We start from the raw sequence: 11248 nt of genomic DNA on the forward strand, positions 1-11248 counted from the left end.
AAATGAGAAGTAAGATGTTTAGCGAATACATCTCGATATCAAAAGTTGGTGGGAAACTTGATATACTTCTCACAAACACGACAATATATCAACTTTGCCATAACTTTGGTAAGTCAGTTTATACATTCACATAACTTGAAGCATGATTGTTCTGGAAGCTTTTATTCTTACTTTTATTATTAGTACTTTCTATTTTTAGGATTTAAAATTATTGATATGTCATAATTTTGATTTCCTTTTTTTAATATGACAATTTTGATTTTATTACTTTTCTAATGTGTGAGTCATCTTTCTATTCATCTTGCAATTTTTTTCTATGAAATTGATGAGGGATAATTGTTTTTCCACATCAAATCTTACAATAAGCTTTATATAAAATTTCAAGGATCCCATTCCTCATTCAATATATAAATCAAGGATTTATAGACCTCTGAAATAAATAGTACAGTCGCCAAGGAGTTTACAATAACCTACGAAAAAAAGGAAAAGAAAAATTACAAGCCTTGGGTTCACCTGCACCTAATTTTCATCCATTATGATCATTGACTGCGATGACCCATGAGCTCTCTATCAAACATTTAAATATGAGAAAATTGTTTTTAAAAAAAAAAAAAAAAAAAAAAAGCAGCTTTCCAAATTCCAGTTAGTTAACGCATGGCTATGATGGATTACCTCCCGCAATTTGTCCAAGCTTCTTCCTTCCCACCACATTAGTGCTCTGCGCCAGTTTCGCCAGATGAAGCATTCTTCTCCTCGCCGACAACAAATCCCCCCTCTGATTCTCCTTCTCACTCTCCGAATGAGCGGCGACGGCAGCGGCATTCGCTTCCTCTTCAAAAGGCTCCTCCTTTCCATCCTCCTCTTTGAGCTTCAATGCCTGTTTCAGAGTCTCCACCACCTCGCTCATCTTCGGCCGATCCCTCGCATGTTTAGAGAGGCACCTATCTGCGAGCTTCGCGACCGCCCTCGCTCCACTCATGGAGTACTGATTATTCATTCTTGGATCCATTATCGTTCTAAACTGCTTGCTCTCGGCTGGAAATTGCTTCACCCAGTTCAGCAACTTCTGCTCGTTTTTAGGACGGTTTCGCTCCATCGACCGCCTTCCGGTGATGAGTTCATAGAGGACGACGCCAAAGCTCCAAACATCGCTTTTTGAAGTTAGATGGCCGGTCTCGATATAATCGGGAGCTGCATAGCCGTGGGTACCCATCACCTACGGAGAATATCCTCTTTCTTCAGACTTCAGGTAAAAACTGAAACATTGTTAAGCTGATAAGAAATAGGACGTACCGCCGTCGATACATGAGTTTCTTCTCCTGTAGGACCTTCCCTTGCTAAACCAAAGTCTGATAATTTGGGTTTGAATTCCTCGTCTAATAGCACGTTGGACGCCTTGAAATCACGATATATCACCTACCAAACCATGGAGAACAGTAGAAGCAAGTCAGTAGAGCAGAAAGTTGATGTAATGGCAGTTCAGTAAGGGGCTATTTGTTAATTGCTTAAGCTGCTTCAGTAAATATTGTAAATTTGAATTTATTAAATCCTGCCAGCAGCAGGACTAAGTAAGTCCGGGATATAAGTCAAATCTGAGAAGAAAACTAAGAAGAAATCAGATTTACGGATTCCAGGATTTAAAAGTGTTATTTTTGCTCTGGCAAAATTTATGTTTAATCTCACTTAGATCTATTACCAGACAGCCATCAAAGGCATTATGCGCAATCCTTGCAAGGTTATTTGCCATGCATCCTAAGAAATTTCTACAACCTATGGTTTGGGAGTGCAAGAAAGGAATCAAAGTAGAGCAAAGATATATTAATAGTTAAACTCATTTTCAACTTGATAGCATAAGCCTATAGATGAGAGCAAAACATTTGATATTTATATTTTAGTTTTTTTTTTCCTTGTTTGATGTAGGGCATAAGATTTATGTGCCTCAAAATTTTAATTAACTACTCATCTAGTCTCCTTAGTTTTTGGTTGAGAAAGAATGACATCACTTAACAAATACTCCAATACAAATGTCACATTTGACTCAATATAGAAAAGAAAGAGACTATAAAACATTCCTTTGGAGACCGAACAATATCAATTCTATCTTGTAATGCATAAATAGCAAAAAGTAAAAATAAACTCAACAATCCACATGCCATCCTTGGCTTCTTGGTCTTGTTTGACGTAGGACATAAGATTTATGTGCCTTGAAACTTTAATTAAATACTCATCTAGTCTCTTTTGGTCGAAAGAATGATATCATTTAACAATTATTCCAATACAAATGTCATATTTGACTCGATATAGAAAAGAAATAGCCTATAGAACATTGTTATGGAGATAGAATAATTGCAAGTTTATCTTGTAAAGCATAATTTGTGAAATGTAAAAATAACCTCATCAATCCACGTGCCTTCCTTAGTTCCTTGGTCTTGTTTGATCTAAACACATATGACTTACATGCATTGAAACTTGAATTAACTACACATCTAGCATCCTTAATTTTTGGTCAAAAAAATCACATCACTTAACAACTACTCCAATACAAATGTTATATTTGACTCAATATAGAAAAGAAATGGCTATTAGAACATTCCTATGGAGATCAAACAATTGCAATTCTGTCTTGTAAAGCATAAATTACAATATGTAAAGATAGCCTCATCAATCCACATGTCCTCCTTGATTTCTTGGAATTAGCACCTATATAGATGGCTTGGGATTAATGCCTTACAATTATTTATTAAGTCCAAGCTTGAGATGCGCATGGAGAGATATGCATAGAAGATTATTCTCTCTCAAGATGATTATCTTAAGATAAATGGGTATATAATTAGTGCACATAGCTAGGATTTGCAAGCAAAGTTTTGGCTAGGTTTTTGAGATACTTGGATGCCCCTGTTGGTTAGGGTTCTTAAAGCATTATGTACGAGAAGATTTTACTATCTAAATTATCTATGGAGACAACGAATTAGGATTAAAACATCGGCAAACAATAGTTGAGGGCTATGGTCGGCTTTATCTTGTTATACAATATCATGAAGAGAAATAACCTTGTATTTGAGGGTTCACAAAAACTATGTAGCTGCCTGCAAAATAAAATCGGACGAATCACATGTGCTAAATATTTATAGGTGGTAAATAACCAATTATTAATATTAAAATTAAGGAAAAATTACTATATAATTAATAATAACTAAAAGATAGCATGTGTGTGGATGGATTGTTAAGGTAAACTATCATCATGTGGTTCATATAACCGGAGCATCAAGATTGTTGAGATGGACAAAAATTCTGCGATTGATAATCTTAACACTCTTATGTTGGTGCATAGTTGCTACGCATGCCCAACTTAATTAAAAATTTTGAAAACGCCTAATTGGATATGACTTTGTTAAGAATATCTACTAGCTGATATACTGACCAAATCTTTGATTGGCCTATAACATTTTCATCTATTTTCTTAATGAAAATTTATCTACCTCAATGTGTTTTGTGCGGTCATTTAGAATTGGATTATGGGCTATATACATGCTTCTATATTGTCCCGGTGTAGCTGAATTGATTGCTTTAAATGATAACCTGGTCCTGTAAGAGAAATTTCAAAAACTATATTTTGCAAGTCCTTAAGGTCATTCCTCTGTACTTAACTTCTATGTTAGATCTTTCGAAAACGTTATATTTCTTACTTCTTCATGTAATTAAGCACCCACCCATGAAGGTAACATATATTGAAGTTAAATGCAAATCATTTACTACCCCCTGCCAATCAACATATGCATATACCTTGATATCTTGCTTGTTTGTGTTTTTAGAGAATAAAATTTTCTTCCCCGAGGCAAATTTTAAATACCTCACAACGCACAAATGTTTCCTAAAATCACCATGCATGAACTAACTAATTACACCCAATCCAAAGAAATGATTTTATTTTGCGTGAACTAAGTACATTAATCTTCCAAAAAATCTTTGGATACCTAGCTTATTTTAATACATGACTTCAGTCACTCTTCTATTGGAGGGTCAACTGGTTGGCAGGTTGACATACCAATTTCATGTATTAAACCTAAAACATAATTTCATTGTGATATAAAGATTCATTTACTCAATAGATATGTTTCTTCTCAAGAAGTAAGGGGGCGGGGCCAACATCTTTCATTTCAAATTTCATGGATAAGGAATTCTGTAGAGCTTTCATCTATTTTAGATCCTTGCTTGTAACAATTATATCATCCACATAAAATGGATGCAATGATTTTTCCATGTTTGATTTCTAAAGAGAATTTATGATCTACTTTATTTTGTTTGTAGTCAATGATTGTCATGAATTTGGTGAGTGGTTCGAAAGTTCTAGAGGATTATTTTAATCTATATAATGATTACTTCAACCTACACATTTTGTTTTTGTTTTTCTATTGCCATGCATCCTAGTGAGAGATTCATGTAAATTTTTTCGGATAGCTCGCCACGAAGGAATGCATTTTTCTCATCAAACTATTGTAATGGTCAATAAAGACTTGGAACTAAAGATAACAAGAGCAGGGCAATATTGATCTTGGCTACTAATAGAACTATTTTAGGGTCAATGCTATAAGTTTGGGCGCATCCTTTTGCCATAATTTTACCTTAACGCATTCAAGCATACCATCAACTTTATATTTCACACTAATGATTCATCCGAGTCCACAACTTTATTCCTATGAGGCGGTCAATGAGTTTATAAGTTTGTTTTTTTCCATTAGGAGGATATTTCCTTCATTCATTGTAGCTTTCTAACTTGGATCATTAAAGCTTTCTACATACGGTTAGATATAGATACAATAAATAATTAATATCAAATGACTAATTTGTTTGTAACAAATGATGTGTACACATATTATGGCTTATGTACTATCTTACCTTACTAGACAATTCAGATTCAAAAGCAAGCTTTAGAATATATCTAGTGAGACGTAGTAACTATCTCCTGGATGATTTAGGCACTGTATAAGGACTTTTCTCAGATAATGATTAGTATGATGCATCACGTAGGAGCAACTCAGGCTCGATTTCAAATGTTTCCTAGCTTTTCAGGTGATAATGTCCAATTAGATCTAAGTTTTGATTATTAGGTTTTAACAAATTCAATTCTACACTTATTATGCTATTATTTAGAGTATCATTATTTAAATTAAAGTTTTCCAAACTAGGATCAAATCACCCACAACTTTTTCTAATAATTTCACACCATCTTCCTGAAAATTGTAAACAACAGATCAACTTTCCTCAAAATACTCTTCCTAAAAATCAAACTCGAAGGATGCTTAATTTAAAGTAGAAGGGATGTAAAGAATTTCAAATGCAAGAGTTCTGAAAATATTGATTCTGAAAATATTGATGTTTGACTTGAAAAAAAGAAAAAAAACAGAGTATGATTTTGTTGTATTCCAACCCCACCCCATAAGTCATTTGTAGTGTATTCCAGACTCAGTTGATTTGGTTAAGTTCGGATTATACTGCAAGCTGTCATCGCCCGCTAGCACCACCATCATCATTTGCCGCCATCACCATCGTAGTAGCCCACCACCAATCGTTACCCACTGCCACCGGCCACTACACCCCGTAGCGTATCTTCCAATGAGTGTTTTAATAAGCTTTATCATAGTTTTTAATGTCTTTATAAGAAATAATAATTTTGTTTGTGAACTTCTTTGAAGCATTTTCTGCTTTTGAGTTTAGGTGCTTTTGATTTAGGAAGATCTAGTAAGTTTTCTTTCATTGTGTACACCATATTTAATACCTTTCTCTATTAAGATTAGATCGGATTATCTGTCCTCTCCCATGTATGCAAAGCTTGGTTAATGCCTAACCTTGTAAACATTGGTGTATCTACTTTGCGTGTTGTTTGATTTGTTATTATTATTATTATTATTTTATAACAAAATAGCACATCATAATTCCTTCTCGTGATATTTTCATATTAATTATGTTGCTCTAGTTGTAAACCTAATCATGAAAAGTGCCAGAAATTGAGATACAAATATAAATCTCCAGGTTCAGAAGAATGATAACACGCAGCAAAATAATCTGACGTTGCCAGCCCTCCTGAAACTGATCAGTGAAAATACTATAATATTACGCTGAAAGATCTATGAAAGCATGATTTACTTTGTTTAGTATTTGCAAAAATAGAAATAATCAGGTACCTTGAAAGGAGTAATGAAAATACATCACTAAATCTACCAAAGAAGTAATGAACTCTGGGTTTTCCACACAATAAATACTATTTCTAGACCTCAATAATTAATTTTATTAACACCATGGTTGATCATATGATTACTTCCAATTTTTACTTGGCAACTTACCTCATAAAGCATTAATATATTCTCTTAATAAAAACTATGCCCATTGTTGTGCATGAAAATTTCAGAAAAGCAAAGATTAACTCACAAGCCGTAACAAAGATTCAAGATACATCTGAAAATCGAACTAGCAAGTAAAACAAAAGTAGTAAAACATTCATTGAAAAGAAATTTTTATATCAGAAACCATGGGCGGCAGTACATATTCTCAGGGAAAGTAGAGAGTGGTAACCTGAACTTCCAATCCTTCATGCAGATATAACAGCCCTTCTGCAGCACCTAAAGCTATTTGGAGCCTTATATTCCAGGGAATGTGAGGCAGAGCTCTGCTGAATAAATGATAATCTAAGCTATTGTTGGGCATAAATTCATAGACCAGCAGTCTTTGCAGCCCTCTTTCACCATCAACAGCACAGTATCCAATGAGTTTTACAAGATTTGGGTGATCAACAACTCCAAGAAACTGCACTTCTGCCAGCCATTGCTTATGCCCCTGAAGGAAAAAAAACAAGAGAAAATTAGAAATTTTAAAGAAGTAGATAAGGCTACTAATAGCCACTCACTTCATAAATACCAAATCAAGCAGATCAAAATGGTTAAAAACTTAAGTCTAATAAGCATTAAAGAATCATTTATATAAAAATAAAAAAAGAAAAATTTACATAAATACCAGTCAATTCCTATGTATTTATAGATCTAACACCAAAACTTCATTGTTAACATGTATGCCTCCTTACCTATGCATCAAAAGGTCTATTTCACTTTTTAAAAGTTAAAATAGGGGTATTTATTTATGTGATATGAAATATTTGGGTAGTATAAATGAAAAAAGTAGAGTTTTGTTGTTAGATATGTAAATACAAAGGAATTGGGTCGTGTGTATGACATCAACCAATACTAAAATATTTCCTAAACATAAACACGCATATATAATAATATATAAAGATAAACCCCACAATGGGTTGATCAGCCATACTTGGTGCAATCTAACAAATTAAATAAAGACTTGATTGACAGCACTGTTTACTTCTGTCATTGTTCCTCATGACTAATGATTGAATTTTTCTTCCGGCATTTTTTGATTAAAATTAAAAGAATAATAATGTCTTCCTATTGTATCTCATTTCTCTATTTTGAATTGAAAAGCAGACAACCCAATAATATTGAAAAAAGCTCCCAAATCCTTAGATAGGCTCGTTTGGTTGCTAGAACTTAAGAAACATGTTTTAGAAAACAGTGATTCCATTTTCACACATTTTGATTTTGAAAATGAAATAATCACTCGTATGGAAATTTTGAGGAAGTTTGTGGGGTTTGAATCTAATGTGCTTTTCTAACTAAATTCTGTAAAAATGATATATTTTCAAAGAATATTTTGAAACTTTATGCTACCAAATGAGCCCTAATCTTCACCATCTCCATCAACCAAATTGAATTCAACATTTTTATTCTTTTCTAGTAAATGCAATGCAAAAGAAACTAGAAGAAGAGTGCGAAAAAAAAAAAACCTGCAAACCATTCTGGTTGAGGATCTTAACAGCCACTGTAATCCTTTCTCCAATACCATTTGGAGGCTTGATAAAGCCTTTGTAAACGCCACCAAATCCTCCTTCCCCAATCTTCAACAACCTACTGAAATCATTAGTAGCAGCCCTAAGCTCCTTGAGCTCAAAAACTCTCAAGTTCTGCCCCCTCTCCTCGTACAAAGAAGGAAGGCTCCGTGGCGATGCCGTAGAGCTCAAAGATTTGCTTGTTGGAGCTGTGATCAGTGAATCGTCAGGCTTGAAAGTTTCTTTCTTTGAAGAGCAAGAAGATGCCCTAGTTGTCTCAGGGGCGTACTTCCATTTGTTCCTGCTTCTCCCTCTGAAGTACAAGAAACAACCCATACTACGGAAAATAAAGATGGCGTTTTTAAGGGATTATATCTAGATCGACATGGCCGATGTCTAGGATCTAGTTACAAACTATTGTTAGGGGCTAAAAATCAAAGAAAATCAATAAGGCTGGAGAACTAAGTAACCAAGAAATTAAACATAGCAAAGAAAACATATACAAATACAAACATAGGATCCCTCGAGGTAAGCGATCAAATTCGCCTGAAGGGAAAAAAATGGAGCTTTCAAAGGAAATCAGCAAAATAGCAAAACAAGAGGTGGAAACAGCATCAAAATGCTAATTTTCTGATTAAATTCATCCGAACCAATAAATAAAGTGGAGGAAAGGAAGAAAAGAAGCAGCGCAGATGAGGATGCAGGAGAAGAAAGAAAGCGGAGCAGTTATCTAAACCAGAAGAGAGTCTAAATCAAGCGTAGACCCAAAGCCCGCGAAGGAAAAAACAGAAAGAAAAACTTTGAAAACTTCATTCCACTGTCCTTTTTCCTTCACCAGCTCACTTTGATATATTCTCCTCAATCAGCACGCTTTCATAAAGTCTCTGATCCCCCGCGTCGCCATCTACCAAGTCGGTACTCGGGAGATTAACAAATGAGAGCAGAAAATAGAATAAAAAAGAAGCTTTTGTTTGCTCCTTGCTGCCCTGTGTCGTGCAATTTCAGTTCCTTTACACAACTATACTTCAGACTCCGCAATATTCCAGAGGGGTGAGCTGGGAGGAAAGGACAAGCGGGGCGCAATCCGAAGCCCGGCTTTCGCCATATATATTTAAATTTTGGAGTTTGTTTCTACTAATTTTTTAGTTGATAGTGACAATTTCAGCTCTTTTAGAATGTGTTTGCCGCCTCACTTCTACAAATGTGTATTTAAGGGTTTGGATCTCTCTGCCCTAGATTCTTTTTTGTTATTTTGTGTGGGATTTCGTCTCTCTTAAGTCAGTGTTTCTTCTATGAGGATTATCTTTGTGTCTTTATGATTCATGATCTGAGTAGTATATGAGAAGATTTATTTCTGTTGGGATTTGCACTGGGGATTTCTTCGAACTCTTTGTCTTCATGGTTTGAGTAGTATGAGGGGATTTGTTCTCTTTTTGTTTTCATGTTTCAATCTCTCTATGCTTATTTTTTATGGGGTGTTGGCGTCAATAGTTTTCCTTCAGGCAAATTTGATCGCTTACCTCTCTAAAATTGGCTTACTCGTGAGAAATTATCCTTTAGATTATTCTGGATTGTAGAAAGGACAATGCAGATGCATATGGAACATCATTTTTGTTTAGAGAGGGCCTTTCAAGTCAAACATGGCTCGAATTACCAGAAAATAGAAAACATTTAGATGATTGGGATCACACAAATTGAACTATTGATGCATCTGAATAATGGTAGAAGGAAAGACTAGAGATGAAATCATGTTTTTTTCGATTAAACTATTCCACATAATTATGTTAAACCTTTCTATATATTAACATTTCTTATTTTTTGCATCAATTGTAGGTCAGGTCAAACATTAAAATAATAATAATAATTTGTGGCACTGACCCAGAACTAGAATAGAAGCTAGATTAAATGTTTGGACTATTGATGCATCTGAACAATGGTAGAAGGAAAGATTAGAAGTGAAATTGTGTTTGCGGATAAGTATTCCACATAATTTTGTTAACCATTCAATATATCAACATTTATTAATGTGCATCACTTGTAGGTTATGTCAAACATGGAACAAAATTAAATTTAGTGGCATTGACCCGAAATTAGAAAAAAAGCTAGATTAAAGTTCGGTGGAGTTGTTGCCTCTAATGACCATGCATGGACCCCAAGTTAAAAACCGAGCATTAATCTATCTGAACCAGCAGATTTTGAGCATAAAGCCGACTCAAGTGAATGATCCATTCATACTGTCACCAAATGTGTTGAATCTAGCCATTCAAAATTGTAGTCATCTTTATGGCCTAGTGGTGGAAGAAAGAATAAAGATGACACTGCTTTCTTACGAAATCAGATTTCTCAGCTTATTTATGCATGTAGTAGTATTCCCTCTTAGCCTATTGGGTCACTTGCACCACCATCATTTATTCCAAATGTTATAAAAATATTAGAAGAAACTTCAGAAATTTATGAAGAGATATATTTGCATTATTATTCCATGAAATTTTTGAAAGATCCAACAACGATAAGAGATTTTTTTTTTTTTTTTTTTTTTTATCTCAATGGCACTGAGCTTAAAGTTGATTACATATGTTTCTTTTATAGCAATTGTGATGTATAAGTGTAATATTTTTTTGTCATCATTTCAGCAATCTTATTTGATATATTATCTAAACAAACATATTTTCATATTTATATTTCGAGACATTTCTTTTTGATGTGATTTCTTCATTCTAACGCTTCATCATTTTTTTTTAAATAAATGACGAATAACAATGAAAGAAAATGTCAGAGAAGAATTATTACAATTGCTTTAGGATTGATATATGAATAATTTAATTCACATATTGTGCTTACTCCTTACAGACATCATTACATTTCTAGGACAAATGAATTAGAGAATTACTTTCGGGTCACCCAACCAGGTTTCACAACTTATTTTGTATGCAACAACAAGTTTTCTAGATCTATTGAAGAAACTACATCAAAAGCATGGTCTCCATGGAATATCAAGAATGAATTCAAGAGATGTGTTAGCTTTAACCCTCTAAGTCAATTAGATATGTTATGAAGCAATTCTGACACTCATAAATAATTAATAGATATTTTCAGTTGGTTTGAATGCTTGGTTTTGTCTATCTTCCATAATTATGTCACTTAGGGACTCCATATTTCAGAACACACCCAAAGAGATGTTGATTAATCCCTGATACATGCTATATTTAGAGATAGATTTTAGTTTTCATTTTTTAAAATATATTTTAATTATACTCATTATATTGGTGCTATTAACATAACGCATATATTGATGCATGTGTATCTCAAAGTGAAAATATTTTGTACATTGGGTGTTCTGGTTTAACAACACAAAATATT

General features: G+C 33.9%; 1 protein-coding gene across 1 annotated transcript; it reads right to left on the reverse strand.

The window, feature by feature from the left end:
* Positions 1-434: 434 nt before the first annotated feature.
* On the reverse strand, positions 435-8949 carry LOC110020339 (probable serine/threonine-protein kinase PBL19). Its single transcript, XM_020718403.1, has 4 exons — positions 7847-8949; positions 6571-6831; positions 1294-1416; positions 435-1216 (listed from the first exon to the last, which is right to left on the reverse strand). Exons 1-4 carry the CDS (start codon positions 8222-8224, stop codon positions 659-661), a joined length of 1320 nt encoding a protein of 439 aa, XP_020574062.1. The 5' UTR covers positions 8225-8949; the 3' UTR covers positions 435-658.
* Positions 8950-11248: the final 2299 nt, after the last annotated feature.

The sequence above is a fragment of the Phalaenopsis equestris genome, unplaced genomic scaffold, assembly GCF_001263595.1.
Source record: "Phalaenopsis equestris unplaced genomic scaffold, ASM126359v1 Scaffold000094, whole genome shotgun sequence".
Taxonomy (NCBI): Eukaryota; Viridiplantae; Streptophyta; class Magnoliopsida; order Asparagales; family Orchidaceae; genus Phalaenopsis; species Phalaenopsis equestris.